The 22231-nt window shown below is 36.1% G+C and overlaps 1 protein-coding gene and 2 pseudogenes across 4 annotated transcripts; all 3 read right to left on the bottom strand.

The window, feature by feature from the left end:
• Nucleotides 1-270: 270 nt before the first annotated feature.
• Nucleotides 271-2562, bottom strand: LOC147403780 (subtilisin-like protease SBT3 pseudogene; annotated as a pseudogene).
• A 1438-nt stretch (nt 2563-4000) lies between these two features.
• Nucleotides 4001-6608, bottom strand: LOC147403781 (subtilisin-like protease SBT3 pseudogene; annotated as a pseudogene).
• Nucleotides 6609-13458: 6850 nt separating this feature from the next.
• Nucleotides 13459-20282, bottom strand: LOC147403782 (cold-regulated protein 27-like). Of its 4 annotated transcripts, none has more exons than XM_086439514.1 (5): nt 20023-20282; nt 17573-17785; nt 17147-17456; nt 14020-14132; nt 13459-13930 (listed from the first exon to the last, which is right to left on the bottom strand). In XM_086439514.1, the coding sequence occupies exons 1-5, from the start codon at nt 20095-20097 to the stop codon at nt 13760-13762; spliced, it is 882 nt and encodes a 293-aa protein (XP_086295640.1). In that variant the 5' UTR covers nt 20098-20282; the 3' UTR covers nt 13459-13759. The 4 variants fall into 4 exon arrangements, with proteins under 4 accessions (XP_086295640.1, XP_086295642.1, XP_086295643.1 ...); XM_086439516.1 differs by having other exon boundaries at nt 14050-14132; nt 20023-20281; XM_086439517.1 differs by having other exon boundaries at nt 14050-14132; nt 17171-17456; nt 20023-20279.
• Nucleotides 20283-22231: the final 1949 nt, after the last annotated feature.

A 22231-nucleotide genomic window follows, 5' to 3' on the forward strand; every position in this document is an offset into this window, starting at 1 on the left:
GCTATACTATGTGAATAATCAGAATATAAATTGGGCAATCTCCATCATATTAGGATTTTCATGAATAGCTTCTAATTTCTTTCAAAAATTTAATTGATCCATCTTCCGATCCATGAGCAATGACTTGCTCCATGGATTGAGTTAATTTCAGAATTTATCTACACTATGGATTACTTGCAAAGGTTTACTTGACCTCTCTAATCCCTCTCTCTTAGAATTCTAATCTTTATTTTCTGTTTAGATTTCAATTTAGTTTCTACTACAACTTTGTTTTGTTTTTAAAACTAATCTGTTTTTGTTTCTAAATTCTGTTTTGGCATTTTTATCCGAATGAATACTTGAATCCTCATTGTCCCTGTGGAACGAATTCGACTTACCCAAAGTCTATTTCTTAATCTTAATCTCTGCATCTCTATTGCAAGCTTTACAATCGATCACCCTCGCCCCAGCACGATAAACCGATCGAAAATCAGCGACATTCGTCAATACCCTTTTAAAGGTGTACGTTGTCGAAGTCACGTTGTTGTCATTTAGGACGACAACGAACGATGGATAATTGAGATCAAGATTGGCCTGATCACAATTATAATTCGATCTCCTAGTGATAACCCTCATTTGCTGATGAGTGTAGTTTAGCCCACATAGAAAATTGATATAGTCCTGCACTTCTGTATCATAAACTAGACCTGGGTCCATGGCCTTGTTAGGGTTTACATGCCCAGCTCAAAAATCAAGAGGGGACCCAGATCTTCTTATATCCATGTCAATGATCTCTCCATTCATGTTATCGGTCAAATCTGCAGTGGTCATCATCGCCGATCGGATGGCAGCGGGACTCCAATCTTTGTATTCTGCTTTTAGCAAAGCAGCGATGCCAGCTACATGGGGAGTCGACATTGATGTACCAGACAGAAAGTCATAGTCAGTGTGCAAGACATCATTCCCAATTCATGCACTTTCCCTATTAGGCACATATGCTGCCAAGATATTAACGCGGGGGGCTATTATATCCGGCTTCAATCATAGGAGCTAAACGATTAGGTCCTCGTGACGAGAAGGGTGGCACTTGAGGAGCTGGTTTAGTACCAAGCACTGCTATCTGAAACTTGATTTCCACAGTTGGCCGTTGCACCACATTTTTTATGTACTTCAGCACCACCTTTCCATCAGTCGGGCTAATTGCCACAAATGGCACATGGAAGTCTTTGGGCTGCAAGGATTGTGCAGAATCAGTTGCGAAGATCGCTCCTACAGCACCTACTCTGTTCACTTCATCGATTTGTTGACGTATATCTGAATTGTCACTGAACTTGCAAAAAACAATCTTGTTTGAAACGTCTTTAGGATTTAAGGATTCGGAATCACAAATCTCCTTGCTTGTATTACCACGTCCATAATAGAGGGGAATGCCCGATACAAACAAATCCTTAGGAAATATTGATCTTCCTTTAATAGTTGCAAAGCCTTTACCAAGAGTTACATGAGCCACATAGTCTCTATCGATAGTCCCTGCACCGACTGTCATGATCCAAGGAGCACCTTTAGCGACAGTGTAAGAATCAGGGCCTCTATTTCCAGCAGAACAAGACACAAAGATCCCTCTCTCCATGGCTGCAAATGCTCCCAATGCAATTGCTCCATCGAAAATTTCTGTTTCATCAAATCTCAACAACAATGACATGAGATCCACACCGTCTTTTATGGCCTGATCCATGGCAGCTAATGTGTCACTTTCCGCTGATCCACCCTTGAAAATCACTTTGTACATGGCGAGCCGAGCACGAGGTGCAACCCCAATCGCTGTACCATTGGCGTATCCAAAGTAGCTAACATTGGGTACATGATATCCACCCGCTATTGACGAAGTGTGGGAGCCATGCCCATCGAAATCCCTTGGAGTATGATAATCATCGTTGTCATCTCCGTTTATTTGCTCAAGCCTTTGCTAAAAGCACGAGCACCAATGAGTTTTCGATTACAATTTGAGGAATTGAACTTGGGCTCTTTCTCACAGGCACCACGCCAATGTTTGGGCACTGGTGGCATGCCATGATCATTGAAACTCTTGCTTTCTGGCCAGATCCCGGTATCAAGAATACCAATAATCGTGTCATCACCAAACCCTCCAGCCGGCCACAATCCCGTATATCTGTTTAGGCCTAGAAACTGTGGACTGTGGGTGGTGTCGAGCTGACCGAGTCTTTCAGGATATGTGGCAATGTGACCTGGCATTATCTCCAGCTCATTGAGCTGGGATTGGGACAGCACGGCACTGAAGCCATCCATCACATGGTTATAAGTGTAGAGATGGGTGGGGCAATGCCTTCTGACGATGCTGATAGGGATGAGAGTGTTGAGGTGTACCAACCATGGTGGGTTGAGAAAGGAGAAGGAATTATTGATTTGTCCATGTGGATGATATAAGTCTGGTGTTGTCGCACGGTTGAAGAAGATGAGATGTAAGACGGAAGGAACAGAAATAAGAGAAGGTTGAGAGTAAAGATGTGAACCATTGTTAAGAGTGATATGGAACTATGGTTTCTCAAGTGTAGGACTTGAAGGAACTATATATATAATACAAGAGGCATGAACATATGAGTGAGGTGTGGGAGGCCCATTCACAATTATTTTCTTGATAGATCATCAAAAGTCAAAAAACTCCACACACACACACACACACACAAAAAAAATTGAGTAGAATACTTGAAAAAGACTGAAGACAATAATAGAATAAGATCATTTCTTTATTCAAATCTTTTGTCAGTCAATATGGATGTATTGTAATATTCATTTTTTATCCTCAATTGGATGACATTGGAAGTTGTAGTCTTTGCAAAGTTTCCACTCAGCACATGGTGAGGGCTCCATCCTTATCATTATTTTAAGGTGTCCACTTGACATCATAGGTTGATTTGGACATGAGACTAAATATAGAAGATTTAACAAAACCCAATGTAAAAAACCAAATCTATTGGCTTCAGTTCACTTGCCAACAATTTTTTTCATAAATAAAAAACCAATTGGTAATTATAAAAGCACCCCCGTGAATTAATTAGGGCAACCACCACATAGCCGAATTGTTTTGTCTTATATGGGTTTAAAGTTTTGGAATGAGCTGACTTTTGGTGAGGGTGATCTATATGATGAGATGATCATCCTCAGCAAAAATCAGCCCATTCCGAAACTTCCAACCCCATCAAAACAAGTTCAAGAATCGTAAATCGTCCATTATTTTGATAAGCTGTTTTGATGAGGATAGAAGTTTTGAAAGGGGCTGATTTTTGGTGAGATGATCTCCTCATCATAGAGATCATCCTCACCAAAAATCATCTCATTCCGAAACTTTTACTTGTATAAGACAAAACAATTTGGCTATGTCGTGGGTTGCCCTTATTAATTTAACGTTGTACACATTTTTCAATAATTTAGGGAAGTTATGATTAACTAGTAGGTGATATAAGCAAGCACACATGATCAAAATTAGGACTTATGCATTATGAAATTATGATTAAAATTTGAATTTATGTATGATTAATTACTTTTAAAAATTAAGGATTTTAAAATTTTCTCATAGATATATAATCCAATTATATATCATATTTTATTATTCAATATATTGAAGATCCTTTTTGTAATTTAACTTCTAAGTAAGGTGATTGTGAAGATAGCGCTGTAATGGGATTGAAATTTAAAGTTTGAGGGCCTTTTTGTCCTTTAAAATATGGATTTTGTTTTCATTAACCATTCAGCAGTATTGAAATTCAATGAAGAACAATATCTCACCTCATCATGTGGTTGCCATATGCGAGTCAATACGGGTGTGCTACTTCACAACCAAGAGGCATGCATGTTTTTCTCAATAGGATGAAATTTAAAGCATGGAGTAGACCGAAAATCATCTTACTCGATCCATTTACAAGTATTTATTCATGGATATTCAATCCATGTATATACAATTATTTATTCATGTATCATTATTAAGGTGCATGAGATACATTGCCAAGGTATGATCAAGAGGAAAAAAAAAAAAAGGTTATTTTAAACTCTAGGATTTTCCTTTATTTAATACCACCTATTGCCAAGGTACAACACCGAAACACCTGTGCTCATACAGTATGATCAAGAGAAAAGGCAGAAACTATGGGACTTGTTACAACATGGCTCCCATTAACCTCAGACCACCTGAGATACCCATAATTGCCCAAGTAACTGAAAAAAGGTCCCAGCTTAATCTCAACTGTCACTGAAAATTTAACTTTGTCATATTTACTTCTGAAGGAGAGTGTCTTAGGCTTGACAACAATCTTCATGCCGGTTTGAGCCCACACCGCAACATGATAAACTGATGGAGAATCAGCCACGTTCGTCAATACCCTATTAAAGGTATGCTTTGCTGTGTAGGTATTGTTTAGTATGACGATGAATGATGGATAATTGAGATCGAGATTGGCCTGATCACAATTGTATTTCGATCTCCTAGTAATAACCCTTATTTGCTCACTAGTGTAGTTCAGCCCACATAAGAAATTAATGTAGTCCTTCACTTCAATTTCATAAACTAGACCAGGATCCATGGCTTTGTTGGGGTTTACATGCCCAGCTCCAAAAGCAAGAGGGCTCCCAGATCTTCCAGTATTCATGTCAATGATCCTTCCATTCGCATTATCAATCCAATCTGCAGTAGTCATCATTGCCGATCGGATGGCAGCGGGACTCCAATTTTTGTGCATTGCTTTAAGCAAAGCAGCGAGGCCAGAGACATGGGGCGTCGACATGGATGTTCCAGACAGAAGTTCATAATCAGTGTGCAAGATTTTATTCCCAATTCGTGCATCTCCCTTATTAGGCACATATGCTGCCAGTATGTTAACTCCGGGGGCTATTATGTCCGGTTTCAAAATCATAGGAGCTAAACGATTAGGTCCTCGCGACGAGAAGGGAGGCACCTGTGGAGCTGGTTTAGTACCCAACACTGTTATCTGAAACTTGATGTCCACAGTTGGCAATTGTGCAGGCTTTTTTAGGTACTTCAGCACCGCCTTTCCGTCAATCAGGCTAATGGCCACAAATGGCATATAGAAGTCTGCAGGACGCAGGGATTGTGCGGAATCAGTTGCAAGTATCGCTCCCAGTGCACCTGCTCTGTTCACTTCACTCATTTGTTGACGTATATCTGAATTGTTACTAAATTTACAGTAAACAATCTTGTTTGAAACATCTTTAGGATTTAAGGATTCATAATCACAAATCTCCTTGCTTGTATTACCGCGACCATAATAGAGGGGAACTCCTGATATAAACAAGTCCTTCGGAAATATTGATCTTCCTTTAATGGTTGCAACACCTTTACCAAGAGTAACATAAGCGAAATAGTCTCTATCAATAGTCCCTGCACCGACCGTGGTGATCCAAGGAGCACCGTTATGGACAGTGTAAGAATCAGAGCCTCTATTTCCACCAGAACAAGCCACAAAGATCCCTCTCTCCATGGCTGCAAATGCTCCCAATGAAATTGTGCTGTCAAAAAATTCCATTTCATCAAATCTCATTGACAATGACATGAGATCCACACCGTCTTCTATGGCCTGATCCATGGCGGCTAATGTGTCACTTCCCGCAGAACCATGATCAAAAAGCACTTTGTACACGGAAAGCCGGGCGAGGGGTGCAATTCCAATTGCCATACCATTAGCATATCCAAAGTAGCTAGCGTTGGGCACACGAGCTCCAGCTGCTGTCGACGCAGTGTGGGTGCCATGCCCACGATTATCCCTTGGAGTATCATGGTCACTGGTGTGATCACCACTTTTTTGCTTTGACCCTTTACTAAAATAACGAGCTCCAATAAGTTTACGATTACAATTTGAAGAATTGAACATGACCCCCGTCTCACAGGAACCGCGCCAACGTTTGGGCACTGGTGGCATACCATAATCATCGAAACTCTTGCTTTCCGGCCAGACTCCACTGTCAATAATACCTATGATCATGTCATCTCCAAATCCTGCAGCTGGCCACAATCCAGTATACTTGTTTAGGCCTAGAAACTGTGGGCTGTGGGTGGTGTCGAGGTGACCTAGTGTATCAGGGTACGTGGCAATGTGACCTGGCATTCTCTCCAACTCATCAAGTTGGGTCCGCGACAGCACAGCACTGTAGCCATCCATCACATGGTTGTAGGTGTAAAGATGGGTTGGAACAATGCCATCTGGTGCTGATAGTGAGGAGAGTGTTGAGGTGTACCAGTTATGGTGGGTGGAGAAAGGAGAAGGAATGGCTGATTTGTCCATGTGGATGATATATGTCTGACGTTGTTCCTTGGTTGAAGAAGATGAGGAGATGTAAAACAGAAGGAAGAACAATAAGAGAAGGTTGACAGTAGAGATGTGATCCATTGTTAGAAGCATATGGAACTTTGGTTGCAGATGAAGAACTTGAAGGGATTATATAACACAACTAAACAAGGCATAAACATAATAGTGAAAATTTCAGTAAGTAAATATCAATGATTTATCCCCCCTCCCCCCAATAACATGACTTTTGGAGTCAAAGTCTTTGCCAAGTCTCCTCACAGCACATGGTCAAGGATAGAAACTTCATCATTAGGAGGACTCCACTCTAGCTGGTTTGGACTGGAGGCCAAATAAATAGAGCAAACCACATCTGGTGGATTCAGTTCACTTGCAGACAATTTGTGCCCTTTTCAACAATATTGGTTGTTTATGTCATGAATGTTCTAACCATCTTTCAATGGTCTAGGAAAATTATGATTAAAATTGATAAATGAAGATATTTCACATAGGGAGACAACATCTGGCCTATATGGGTAAGAAGTTTAGGAATGGGTTGATTTTTTGTGAAGATGATATCTATGATAATGATAATAAAATTGATCCCATCCACAAATATCATCACCTTAAGACACGTCGGACTCCTAACTAAGTCGTGCACACAGCCCAACTTATTTATTCTCCAACTCTAGAACGTGGACATCGTTCCTACGTATAGGAACGGGCACCGTCCTGGAAAGCGACTCTACAATATACGGAAAGTGGAATTCATCAAAGACTTTGTTAGAAATAATCTTTTCTTATTCTGAAATCTTGTGATGCTTAAGAAAAGATAGAATATAAGAAAAAAAAAAGTGAAAATGTTTTGAATAGTAATAGTATTCTTTATTTTAAAAGGATTGGTCACATCTATTTATGGACACGTGATAATAATTGGGGAGCGGATCCTCCATAGCTCCAGCTTCCTGTAACGCTCCATGTTTTGCAGAGCACCAAGTCAACCCCACCTTTATCATACACCGCTAAGAAGTCTTTGAAAATTGGAGATTCAGTGACCATCCATTTTCAACGTCATGGATCATGTAAAATGAACTTTAAGAAAAAATATTTATCAAATCTGATCTAAAACATGAGTACAATATATCTGATCTTTTTCTTTTTTTTTTTTTTTTTTCCTTAAGTGATGTTTTGAGCAACCGGGCGTTATAGTAAAATGAGTCTACGGTCAATTCCCTAATAATTATAAACATAACTATCACAACCAACCACAACTAATCTGACACAAAATATTAAACACCCTAAGAGAGAAAAATTATTACAACTAGGTGGGGCTGATTTGAAGTATTATCCACCATGCATGTGTACAATGAAGATAATTGTTATTGAGTTGTGATAATATGACGCTCCTCTTTGACATACGCCCCCCCCCCCCCCGCCCCCCCGCGCCGGCTACGCTCCCATCACAGAACCATAGATCATTTGCCTTAGGAGAGACAAAAAAGATTTATGATTATGTGTATCCCAGGGCAACTGATTTATGGTTCGGAGCATATGTCAAAGTGGGGCTTCTGGAAATCATTGTTCATTGTTATTATAGAGCATTTACAGTTATTTGAAATAACACTCAAAGTAGCATTGTGTAGGTAGAGAACAATTGAATATTTCCCATTAGGATGTGCTACTTTACAACCAAAGAGAGATCCATTGTTTGTCCCAATAAATTGGTTTCATTAACCATTCAGCAGTTTTGCAATTCAGTGAAGAACATTATCTCACCTCATCATGTGGTTGCCTTCTGTGAGTCAATACGGGTGTGCTACTTCACAACCAAAAGGCATGCATGGTCTACAACATTCATTGTTTCTCAATAGGATGAATTTTAAAGTACGGAGGAGACCGAGAATAATCTTACTCAATCCATTTACAAGTATTTATTCATCGATATTCAATCCATGTATATACAATTATTTATTCATGTATATATGGGTGGCGTTCGTAGGCCCTAAAGAAAGCCAAACATTTTTCAATGTATGGATTAGAAGTTTTGGAATAGGTTGATTTTTTTTTTTTTTTTTTTTTTTTGTTTTGTGAGGATGATCTCTATAATGAAGACATCATCCTCACAAAAAATCAGCCCATTTCGAAACTTCTAACCCCATCAAAAGTGATTTACAAAAATCGGACAATCCACAATTCCTGAAGTTGTAAACTAGGGTTAGAAGTTTTAGAATGAGCTGATTTTTGGTAAGCATGATCTCCTCACCATAGAGATCATCCCCACAAAAAATCAGCCCATTCTGAAACTTCTAGCCCCTATTTTGAAAAATGTTTGACTCTTTTTAAGACTTTCGAACGCTTCCCTATATATATATATATATATATATATATATAGGGTCAGGTTCAAGGGCCATATGAGAAAACATATGTAAAAACTTTCGTTTTTAATAAAATTTTAAAATATGGGTTAGAAATTTTGGATTGAGCTGATTTTTTGTGAGGATGATCTTTATGATGGGAAGATCATCCAAAAAAAAATCAGCCCAATCTAAAACTTCTAACCCCATTAAAAGTGATTTAGAATGTGGACCGTCGATTTTTTACCAATTTTTATCACTAATTTGTAAATCACTTTTGATGGATTTAGAAGTTTCTGATTGAGCTGATTTTTTGTGAGGATGATCTTTTCATCATAGTGACCATCCTTGCAAAAAATCAGCTCAATCCAAAATCTCTAACTCTTATTTTGAAAAACGAAAGTTTTTTCATATGCTTTCTCATATGGCCCTTGAACCGCCCCCATATATATATATATATAGGGTCACGTTCTATATACCCCTATTACGACGCACATTGCGACACACCGTTTTGTCTTATATGGGCAAAAATGTTTGGAATGGGCTGATTTTTTGTGAGGATGATCTCTATGGTGAGGAGATCATCTTTGCCAAAAATCAGCTTATTATGAAACTTCTAGACCGTCCAATTTTTGTTGAAAAATTATAGACCGTCCAATTTTTGTAAATCAATTTTGATGGGGTTAGAAGTTTTGGAATGGGATGATTTTTGCCAGGATGATCCCCTCATCACAGAGATCATCCTCACAAAAAAAGTCAGCCTATTCCAAACATTTTTGCCCATATAAGACAAAACGGTGTGTCGCAATGTGAGTCGTAATAGGGGTCGTAATAACGTTGTCCATATATATATATATATATGGGTAGCGTTATTTGGCCAACAGTTTGGCAAACACATTTTTCAAAACATGGGTTAAAGGTCTTGGAATGGGCTGATTTTTGGTGAGGATGATCTCTACGGTGAGGAGATCATCATCACCAAAAATCAGCCCATTCCAAAACTTCTAACCCCATCAAAAATAATTTACAAAAAATGGACGGTTCACGATTTTTCAACTTGTAAACTGGGGCAAGAAGTTTTGGAATGAACTGATTTTTGGTGAAGATGATCTCCTCACCGTAGAGATCATCCTCACCAAAAATCAGCCCATTCCAAGACCTCTAACCCATGTTTTGAAAAAGTGTTTGCCAAAATGTTTGCCAAACTGTTGGCCAAATAACGAGACCCTATATATATATATATATGGTAGCGTTCAAGGGCAAACTTTTTAGCAAACTTTTTGGCAAAACATTTTTCAAAACATGGGTTAGAGGTTTTGGAATGGGCTGATTTTTGGTGAGGATGATCTCTATGGTGAGGAGATCATCCTCACCAAAAATCAGCCCATTTCAAAACTTCTAACCCATGTTTACCAGTTGAAAAATCGTGGACCGTCCATTTTTTGGAAACTATTTTTGATGGGGTTAGAAGTCTTGGAATGGGCTGATTTTTTGTGAGGATGATCTCCTCACCATAGAGATCATCCTCATCAAAAATCAGCCCATTCCAAAACTTCTAACTCATGTTTTGAAAAATGTTTTGCCAAAAAGTTTGCTAAAAAGTTTGCCATTGAACGCCCCCCTATATATATATATATATATATAGGGTCCCGTTCAATGGCAAAACATTTTTCAAAACATGAGTTAGAAGTTTTGGAATTGACTGATTTTTTGTGAGGATGATCTCTACGGTGAGGAGATCTTCCTCACCAAAAATCAGCCCATTCCAAAACTTCTAACTCATGTTTTACCAAAAGGTTAGCCATTGAACGCTACCCATATATATATATATATATGAATGAGAGTAAGTATAAATTTTCTGACTAAATAAAGTAGATTAAAATATGCTTAACCATAAAATCATTTTTTTTATTTCAGTAATAAATGTTAAAACACTATAATATTTAATTATTAGAGAGCTGCTCTATCTTGCCCGCTGCCCTCATATTTATTTTTTTAGATTTCAAATTTAAAAAAGGATCGTTGGGCTCACATTGATTATCACATTTACAATCCAACAACACAACCTTGTAGATTTCATGAAAATATTCATAATAAAAAATAAAATAAAAAACTACTATTTTTCGAGCTTGATCCAAGTTGTTGAAAATGGACGGCCAGCAAGAACCCAAATTTAAAAATAAAATTCAACGGTGAAAAATAACTATTTTTTAATTATTTTTTTTTTTTAAGTTCATATAATTTTGTCCTCTACAACTCCTTTGCATCAGATCATGTTTTTGAATGTAACAAGGTGATCAGATCATAAAGTTCTATTTTTTTTCACTATGGACGGGAGAGAGAAAAAGGCGTCAGGAGTGTTAGTCAAAAACTATGTGATATTATCAAAATTCTTTTTTTTTTCTTCACTAAGCAAGACAAAGTGGTTAGTAGTCAACGTGAAAGTGGGTTCAACAAGATTTGAACCTAGGTTGTGGGATCAACACTTTACACGCCTTTACCAACTTAGCTAAGTTGGCACCTTCTTCTGAAACAAAAGGCTAAAACGCAGTGTAAACCCTTTTCATTAGTGAATCGAGATGACTCAGGTGAGTCATCTCAATCTCAGATAAGATTTGAAACCATGCATGTCACCATTGCATTAACACTAGCTGAGTTGGAATGAAAAATCACTTGGATACAACATTCCATTGTAAATTGGAATAGAGTTTAGGGTAAATTACGATTTCATGATCTAAATATGACGAAATTTCGATTCCGGCTAATTGTTCATTTTAATTCCCAAAACATCAACAACGATATCGCAGGTTTTTCAATTGTCTCGCAACTATAAATTAGTTAGATCACTGATATTTTTTTTAAGTGATAATCTTGTTGGTTTATATAGTGACAATCTCGCATAATAGTAGTGAACCTACAAGATAGTCACTTTCATAATTAGAGAGATTGTCACTTTGAAAAAGAAAAAAAAAATATCAGAGCTCTAGCTACTTTACAGCTGCTAGATAGTCACTTGAAAAATCTGCAATATCGTTGTTCACATTTTGGAAATTAAAATGAATAGTGAGCCGGAATGGGAATTTCATCAAAAGTTTATCACGTTTTGGAAATTTCTCTAGAGTTTACGCCATGCAAAACCACCCAAATGATAGGGTATATGTACGAAATATGTTGGCTTCACTTATGGCACATCTCTACAATTTGCATCAATTCAATGTTATTGGTTGCATGTCATCAGTGTTAAAAATTTCTTTAGACAAGGCTCAAAAAATACAATTAAAATCGATAAATGAAGAGATTTAATTCAATCTTTCACATATAAGTTTAGATTTTGTATTCAGTCCATATCAAATCTATATAATAAAACACAACTGTAGAACCCACTCTTTTTATCCTTTTATAAGAAAAAGAGGTAGAGATTTTTTTTCCTCTTTACGAATCTCGAGATTACAAGTTAGTCAAACTAGCTTGACTTTACTAAAAGTCGTGAGCTCACATCTTGACATCCAAAAACATGATCCAATGCAAAGGCTTGTAGAGGATGAAATCTAACAACTTTGGCAACAACAACAAAAAAAAAACACTATTTTTCACCTCTAAATTTTAATTTTAAGTTTTGACAGTTTGATAACTGTCATTTTCCAACACTTTGGATCAAATTCAAAAAGAATATATATATATATATATATATTTGAATTTTTTGTTTTGAATCTAAATTAAATCTACAAGGTGGTTGTGTTGGATTGCCAATGTAGTAATCCATGTGAGCCCAACGACCCTCAATAAGATTTGAAATATTAGTAAGAAAAGTGTTTTCCTTTCTAAGAATAACCTTCTGACTTCATTGTTTTTACTCTTCTAACTCTTTTTCAAAAATATCTCTCAAATTTTATTGTCTTTTCTCTACTATCAGTACCTGAAAAAAGAGGTAAATTCGATGTTAAGATCCACTGAATTTGACTAAATCCAAGCAAATTGACGGGCCTTAACGTCGAATTTACCCCTTTTTCAATAATTCCTCTCCAGACTTACTGTCTTTTCTCTCACCTCAAAGGGGATGCCCATACTTATATTGGAGACAAACATCATCTTTGAGTACATGTTTTTTTTTATCTCCGGTTATTAATTAAGTAACTACTCACATTGAAGATCAAATCATTAATTACATATTGTCAACAAGATCTATTTGATTAGATTAGAACTTTTAGGGATTAAACTTATTAGAATTTCATACTTTCCCATCTTATCTATGGAAATTTGATTATAAATAAGGGTTTAATTACATTGCATTGGGAAAGAGATGAAGTATTTGTAACAAATCCTTTGGGAGGTTTTACTCTGGAGACAGACTAAACACAGTAAAAAAAAACATTTTAGTATCTTTTATTTTTTTAAGGTCTTTAGTTTTAGGTTTCTAATACACTTGCAATACTAAAACACAGCTTTAGACAAAGTTGAACGGAGAAACAAGTTTTGACTAAATGGCCCGAAAATATTTGAGATTAGGCTTCGATGATAAAGCAAGACGGCCAAATTATTTTTCTTTCCATATGATTCGCAAACTTTAAACTTGCCATGTTGACACCTTCCATTAACATTTTTGATGATTTAAGAATATTAATTTCAAGAAGTGCAAAGTCCAATATTCAGTTGGCGTCACAATTTTGAGGTCACAGGTCATGTCCCAAATCCAAACTCACCAGACACAGTGAAGATCAGAAAAGTTGTGTGTGGAAGGAAGGGCAATGGCAAGAACATCTCTGTCCTCCTCACACATTCCATTAAAGCTAAACTGTGTACAATGCACTAATCACTCCATCAGAAGTTCAATCCATATTACTTTTATTGAAGTAAATTCTAGTACAACTGAAAGAGCAAAATCCAAACTCTTTCCCGTAAATCAACTTTCAGCATCCCTAACAGTGAACATTTTCTTCTGACTAGCTTTTTTTTATCAACTTTTCTCAAACATTAATGGTCCGCCATTTCTTTCAAGAACCCTTCTCTGCCCAATAACCCTACTTAGAAATTTTTATCTTATCCAAGTCCATTAGATTTCTTCATTCATTTAGCTTACCCTTTCAAACCTCGTTTACAAGCTTTAACTACTCCGCATCAGTCTCCTATCTTCGGCTCACGGTTTAGAAGGCTTGGTTGCCCAGATTCAAGGCAAGTAAAGCCATCCATCATTTCTGATTGTTGATATGTACAAGACCCATCTTTCATTGGAGAAACATGAGTCCCATTAGGATCCGCTATCGTTAGGGACTTTCCAACCGGAACAACCTGAAAAATACCCACATGGATATAATGATCTTGGATTTACATTCTTTCCCTATGATATAAGCCTTCTAACCATCAAATCTATAAATTACTTGATCTTTTGTTGAAACATCGACAACAACCTTCTTCATCCTTTTAGTCTTGTACAAGTTGCTGAAGTTCCCCCCTTCATGGTCTTCATCCACAAAGTTTTGATCCGACACCTCTGCAAGAAGCCAACCAATTTAATCGCTTTTTAACGAAAAGAAAACATTACAAATTAGCACGGATTGAAGTAAGCACACAGACCTATTTTAGAACAATAGCTTGCTAGTAAGCAAAAAATAAAAAACAACAATACTGAACAAATACGCCACCAACAACACTAATCATCATCAACAAAGCATCACCAAAAAAATTTGGTGTCGTCTGAAATAATCTTCTTCCTCCATTCAATTCTGTTTAAAGCCTAATGAAGCATCAAGAATCATTTTTGGAGAATTGGCCAAATCAATCTTGTTCCACTTAGGAGGTTCAAGATTCGTACTAATTGTGTTCCTCCATTCAATCATGTCGAAAGCCTGAAAGAAATAAAGGATCGAGAATTACGACATTTGGAGGATTGGCTGAACAAATCTCGTTCCTACATTCAGTTGCGTCTAAAGTTGAATGAGGATAAAGTTGATGTAACCCTCCTCCTTTATCTTGGCTTGAGACCAGCAATGTAAAGATGAATGAAGACAAACTAAGAGTTTGGCTTTCTCAAGTTCTACGTTACACATTTAGGAGGCACTGAGGTGGCCTGAACAATGAGCTGACCCTAAAATGATTTCTTACAGTTGGAACCAGCCAATCAGGAAAAAAATAAATGCATTTTTATGCAAGAGAACGAAAAACACTTTCCTTACTAAGGAAAGTTTCCTGACCGCGTCACTTTGTGGCATCCAAAACATGATCCGATGCCACAAGGATGTACAGGACGAAATTCTAAGAACTTTGAAAAAAAAAATCCAAAAAAAAAAAATTTATATTTCACCGTTAAAATTTAATTTTGAATTTGGGAGTTCAGTAACCGTTCGTTTTCAACACTTGGAGAAAGCTTAAAAAAGATTTTTTTTTTTTTTTTTTTTTTTTTATCTTTGTTTTTCCATGAAATCTAGAAGGATGCAGTGTTAGATTGCCAATAGTTGTCATTCCAAAGTAAAAGCTCAGAGGCATTTCTCGAAGTTTGCATTCCCCTTTCTGAAGTGTTTCTCAGAAACTCAGAAGTTTCGCATCATTGCCACTTGGTTGAATCTCAATAATGATCATCCACAAACAAGAGTGCAACACAACCTCTTCAATAAAATCTAGTTCTTTCAACAAATGAGTATCCTAGAGAGTTTGGGTGACTTATTAAGACTCTTGAATCTTGATGGGTTGGCAGAATCTAGTAACTTAGGGAATTCGAACGTGTTGCAGTCTTGAAGCTATTTTGAAACATTATTTTCGGTCTTCTTGCAGATTTTCTGATTTTGTATCAAAACCAGACTATTTCTCCTAGCAGGCACCATTTTCCTGTATCACCCATACCGTCATTTTATGGTTGATGCAACTTTGTACTCCTCTAAAACCTATCTCCTTTGTGTCGCTCTCGCCTATTCGTTCATACAAAATCAGCGACACAACTTCCTTTGTGTTGCTCGCATATTCATGCACAGTGGCCAATAGATCCCAGGCTTTTTTGTCGAATCTTGCTATCTCAGGTAAGCAAGCATATCCAACCGACAAGATTTCAATCATATCCAAGCAAGGGACTTGCCATTACTCTTCCTCCAAGAGATGAATCCAGCGTAAATAAACTTTGATTTGGTTATGAATCCATTGGCGATGTCCCAAAGTCCTTGCCCTAGCAAGTAGCTTTTCAGCCATAAACGCCAGTTTTTGTATTTATTCTCTTTAAGAGCTCATTCAACGCTATCACTTGATGATGACATCACTAAAACTGGGAAATCTAAGTTGAGTGACGACATCAAGCAACATAAATCAAATCCAATCTCACATTGATACATGTTAAAAAATGATTGAAAGATCGAAGTTGATACACAGTCATGTGTATAACACAAACAAAATGTCAGGAGAGAGAGAGAGAGAGAGATGAGGAACTTTCTTATGAGTTGATTTTCACAAAACCCAACCCCAATCAGCTCCAAAATTCATGTATTTGATACAGCCCTAGTTTCACAAAGATGAAAGACAAGGACACCAAAATTCTAGAAATAAAAAGTCATATTAATAATCAAAAAGGCAAACAGAAATGCATATTGGGAATTTCTTTTGTTTTGAAATGAAATAGTCATTGTAACATCCAAAATATTTCCAACATGATGATAGCTGCAGCCATGCTCCGTATATCCAAGGGAACATAGAAAGGCTAATTTATTCATCAATGCATTAACAGAATGAAATCCATATGGTACTTTGTTTTTTGATAAATATAAACTTTACTGAAAAGAGGACAAGGTGTGGCAGAGTCAGTCAAATTCTAGGTATTTCGCTCAATTACTGTATTATATTTTGGCTCCTAATTGCACATTGGCCCAAACAATCCTTCAAATCCCCCAATAGATGAATGAAGAATAGATTCTTTCATTACAACACAATACAAATTCAAATTGTCAACCTAAGCCGAGTTCATTTGGGTCTCATAAATCTTCTTAGAACCTAAAACATATCACACGGTAATTTCCCTATACTTTTTTTTAGGCACTTCTGATCCTAGTTGTCAAACATATAAATATACCTCCTCGTAATTTGGTATCAGTTGTTCAAAAATTTGCACAAGAGAAGCAACTGACTTTCTTAATTATTAGTCTTTACTTGGTATATTAGTAGTAAAGGGTTGGGATCTGTTGACTCATGAAGAATGACTTATGGAAAAAACACAGGACACCAACCATATAAACATAAAATCCAATGGTTGAGATTTATCCTCAAGATTTGTGTTAACTGGATTCATATGAATCCAGCCTATTGGATTTCATGTTTACATGGTTAACATCATCTGTTTTCTCATGAGTCATTCTCCACGAGTCACCGGATCCCGACCCATTAGTAAATACAGCTGTATAAAACTAGTGTATACATACTAATGAAATACAGTTTTTCTTCAAGAGGCCATAGTTAATAGCTATTAAATACACATGTGAAGAATATATATAAAGAAACACAATAGAAATCTGAAGATCAATCAGTTAAAACCTGAAACAGTGAGGAGAAAGCAACCTTTATTGTTGGAGACAGAATCTTGACGATGTAAGTGAGAGCTGTGACAGCCGTCAGAAGGGAATTCCATTGAACTTGTTGCCTTCTGTCCCAAGTGGATAGCTTTAGTACAATATGAACCATTTTCTTCCGGCATGGGTAATGTTACTTCTTGACATTTTCCCGCAGACTTGAAATGTTGGATCCATGGATTTCCCGAAAGAACATGAGACTCCTCTGCAATATCTCGGGGTTGAGCTCTTTCAAAATTAAGCTTTTCCCAATATCCACTTCGAAAAACCTTGAACTGAATAAACAACAAATGCATGACAATTGAAAATTAGACACATTTAATCAAAGCAAGAAAATGGGTTAATAGACAATATGGTAGATTGAACATATAAAACAAATAAAGTCCCAGACCTGTCCCGTGGAGATACGGGAGGTTGCACTTGAATGTTGTATCAAGTTTGGATTCAGAGGATTCTTTCTTTTCGAGCTCCTATCAGGGAAATCAATGGAATGATACTCACGACTATATAATTGTTTAACAAATGTCGCTTCCATGGAATTGAGATATAAACTGTGCTTCTCATCTGTCCATTCTGTGCACATTGATTCTTCAACCTGAAGGTCCTGAAATGGCAATAACATTTTTATTTTTTTTTATAAGTAAATGGAAATAATAGTATTTTATTTTTTTTATATAAGTAAATGGCAAGAACATTATGAGAATCAGACAAATTTTACAAGGAACCAAAATGGGGCTGAACAAAGAGTTCACAATAAAATGAAACGTACTGAGGGTTTCCAGCAAATATAGGAAGTAAATCTTGGTAGAAGAAACAGAATCCAAAAGAAATTACCATTCATTTAAAGGCAATAGCAGAGTTACAATATCTTTGGAGGAATATACTATTGGCTAAATCAACCTTATCTAACTTCAAGTTTATTAGATGTCCATTTATAGGATTAGGGAATAGGTAACTAACACCATCATCATCACCAACTTTTTATCCCAAATATTGTGGTCAGCAACGTGATTTGAATTGGTTTTCAAGTGAGAATAGAAAAGACTTAGATTTGGAGAAATCTTCAATCTTAATACTGGGAAATGGTTAAGGATAGAAAATCAGGAAGAAAAAAAAATGGTATTGCATTGCATCCTGGGATTGGGAAGTGTCTAGCTCTATATATTAAAAGAGAATGATCCTTGTGAAATTCAGTAAACATTTAATCTTTCAAAGATGAAAATCATCTCTAATATCTAGGGTGGAAAATTGAGCAGAAGATCACTTGTCCAACATATCTATAGGATGAAGTAACAAGTACAATGGACTATTGAAGGTGCCAGCTAGCTTTGTTGATAAAGTTTACGGATGATAATATCATAGACCTAGATTCAATTCCCACCATCACAGAGTTACAAATCTCATTAAAAACAGGCTCATCAATCCAAATAATAATAATAAATAAATAAATCGGTACAGTGAATTAATAATGTCTCCCAACATACCAAAACTAGCTGTCACTCCACCGGTTGTAGGAGATGTAAGGATTGATACATAGAATGACTTTTTAGTTGATTGATAATTATGTAAAGCGGAAGAAATTTTAGCCATTTGCATCAAGCTCAAACTTCCTTCTTGCATGCGGGCTCCCCCAGAAGCACACACTATAATAACAGGTAGAGATCTATTAGTAGCATGCTTGATGAAACAGGCGATTTTCTCTCCTACTATGGATCTCATGAACTGAAAATCCATAACCCCGAAAATCCCCACACCCCTAAATGACATCCTTATATTTCCTGCATAAAAATTTAGGTTTGTCCGTTGAGGTTAGTGAGCAGTTATACATTTTCAGAACATTTCCGACTCCTCAACTCCTTAAATAAAAATAAAATTCTCTTTCCTAAAGATTACGGTAATGAACTCTCTCAGGGATTTTTTTTAATTCACTCGCCATTGAAAGGGAAGTCGTAACTGGAGTACGAAGATCAATCAGTTGTCAAGCATTTGAGCTTGTGCTAACCCTACGAGAGAAGAGACAACTATGGCAGCTAAGCTTATCCGTATTGAATGGAATCTGACTTCTTGTTAGTTGTTACAATTCAGATCTTTTTTCTCTTTCAATATAAGGAGACTCACTAAATGTCAACAAACCCAAGACAAGTATTCCGGCAACCTTAGTGGTTTATGTGGGTTGCAGTTATTACATCCAAAGGAATGCTTCAGAATGTAAGTAGGAAAATGGTTGCGTCAGGTTATCTGCTCTGAGGAATTGAAATTATGTGAAAATTTCAAATTCATATACAAACCAGGTATAAATCAACAATAACTAATGGTTATCAACCAATTATCATAAAAGAAACTAATCCACAAAATCCCAACTGATAAATTGTAACAAGTGTTTACAAACTCAAAAAAATAAGTAAATAAATAAAATTTAGTACACCTAGTGTAGAAAATTGACATAAGAAACAATGATAACAATCAAAATAAAAAGAACATAACAAAGAATTTGCGTGGTTACCACAAGATTGCCTACGTCACGTGCACGACAATGAGATTCTTTAACAATTTTCATGAAAATCAGAGTTATAATTTCTCAAATTAACAGAATCTCCAAGTTCTTCTATCTCAAAATGACCGGAATCATTAAAAAAATAAGAGAATCTGCAAATTCTCCAATGATAAAAGATGTAAAGAGAACTAATCTAAGAAACTAAAATCATATATAATTTCACATTCGTAAAGCTCATACACACAAATCTCAACAACTAAACAAACATAAGAGATTTTTAATCTTCCAAAAAAAATCCAAAGACATAATTCTCAAAAATCCAAAAGAGCTATAATGGAAATCCGTACATGGCTCGCAATCTCTTCTTCTTGCTTAACTAAATCTCTCGAATTTTGTCCATTTGGCTCTGACATCTCCGACATCCTCAGAGTCTGAATCGCTCGGTTCGGCAGATATAAAGGTCTCAATCTCTGGAAATCGAGTCCAATTATCTACGATGAAGAAATCTTCTCTAAATTTAGAAGAGTCTACACTAAATTTAGAGGGAAAAAAAAAACCCTGATTTTGTTCTTCTTTCTACTCTCCTCTACCAGAATCCAGAAGATAAAAAAAAAAAAAAAAAAAGAAACAGGAAGCGTGCGATGTCGTGTCGTTGGGCCCACAAATAGTTCTGTATGGCTCTGCTTTACACGTGTCATTATGCCATGTCAGCACGGTTGATAATATCTAGAGCCAATGATAGAAGATATTTTAGGGGGAAAAAAATATCTGGAAAAATCTTTCTTCAAGAATGCTTACATGGCTGCGCTTTATATTTTTTAGAGCAACTTTACCCTTTTTTAGAGTTACTATTGTCACAGCAACTTTTACTAAGAACACCCAAGATGTGTTCACTAACATATGAATGGGAGTGCTCTTAGGAAAAGTTAGTGTGGCAATAGAATCTCTCTTTCCTTTAATTAATTAAAGTACGCAATCTCGTACTCCACTCCTGTTGTAGAGAAACATTACCCTAAATGTTATTTCCACGTGTTTGATTATGAATCAAATCGGCTTGTATTAGGACCGATCAAAAAATATTGAACTTTTTATAGGATCAGATCGAATCTAGTGCTGAAGTGACATCAAGATTGCATCTCACATCACACACTTTGACGTGAAATTGTATGAGAATCATCGATGCTTTCCTTGAGATATGAGTGAAAAAGCATTTATCATTCTTACCCATTTTCACAGTAAGATGTGCAATATGAGATCCAATCTTGAGGTCACTCCAGCACGATTCCTAAAACAAATACATCATATGGGATCAAATATGGATTTTAGAATGACAGATTCTATCATGTCTAGAATCTAGATTGCGTCTGGTCTTATAAATTCCTTATTGGATAAGAAACAATTTGATCCGAACCGATCCATCCCTAATTCTGGCCATGGATTTAAAATTATGGCCAAGGGAAGAAAAAAAAAAGTTGATTTAGAGATACTCCACTATTTTGTGAACGCTTGAGATAGCTTGAAGTTTCAAAGTTATGACATGATCTTGACCTCGATCTTCTATAAAAGATTAATTGTAAAAAACCTAAAAACCCTCAACTTCAACGTCTAGTAAAAGTTTTAAACTTTTCTCCTCAAAACCTACTATTTTGAACCACTAGGGTGAAATATTTTATCGTCATCTTCAACCATCATACCTTTAAGAAAAAGATAGATTTTTTGGGGAAGGTAGAAGGTGATAGATTTTCAACAAGATTTTTCTACGAGAAATTAAAGATAATTGATTAGATACAAGGTTTAATACATTAAAAATAACTTATCACAAAAGTAGAAGCTCTTCAAGATAATTGATTTTAGGGAAAACAAATTAAGATTTTTGGCTCGAGGTTGAATATGAGGGTGACGAGGGCATTTAGATTCCTTTTTTTTTTCTTTTTTTCTTTTTTTCTTTTTTTTCCAAATTAGCAAGATTAGCATTAGTAATTAGTAGGTGAAGACGGGTATTCATCATTATAAAACTAACACTTTACGTGAGCCTAGAAATAGAGTAGTTGCATTATCTCACATCAAACATAGCTTTTCATGTCATATGGCACTCAAAAACTGATTTGCCCTCTATGATAAAGTGTTCCAAACCAACATAAGTAAAGATCTATTTAGATTTTTTTGTTTTTTACAAAAGGCTTAAGATATTAAGTGTAAATGGGTTGAGTCCTCCAAAATGAGATGACTTGGACGAGTCTACTCAGTATCAATGGTGAGTGGGGGCCAGATGAGTTACCATGGTATCAAATCTTGTTGGGTGACTGAGTAAGAGATAAATCATTTAACTCAATTTATAATTATTTATTAATATATATTTAAATGTAATAAATTTATTATGTAGAATGAGGCGGATTAAAGATGATTAGTAACATGATCATATTTTTATTTAGATCATTAATATTTAAATTATAAAAAATTTAATCATTTTAATCAAAAACTATGAAATCCTGATTGACGTGAACTTGAATCACATTTTTAAAACATCACCCAAATCGTTTCGATCAACAAACGAAA

This window comes from Akebia trifoliata, chromosome 4 (genome assembly GCF_017979445.1).
Source record: "Akebia trifoliata isolate Shusen 1 chromosome 4, ASM1797944v1, whole genome shotgun sequence".
NCBI lineage: Eukaryota > Viridiplantae > Streptophyta > Magnoliopsida > Ranunculales > Lardizabalaceae > Akebia > Akebia trifoliata.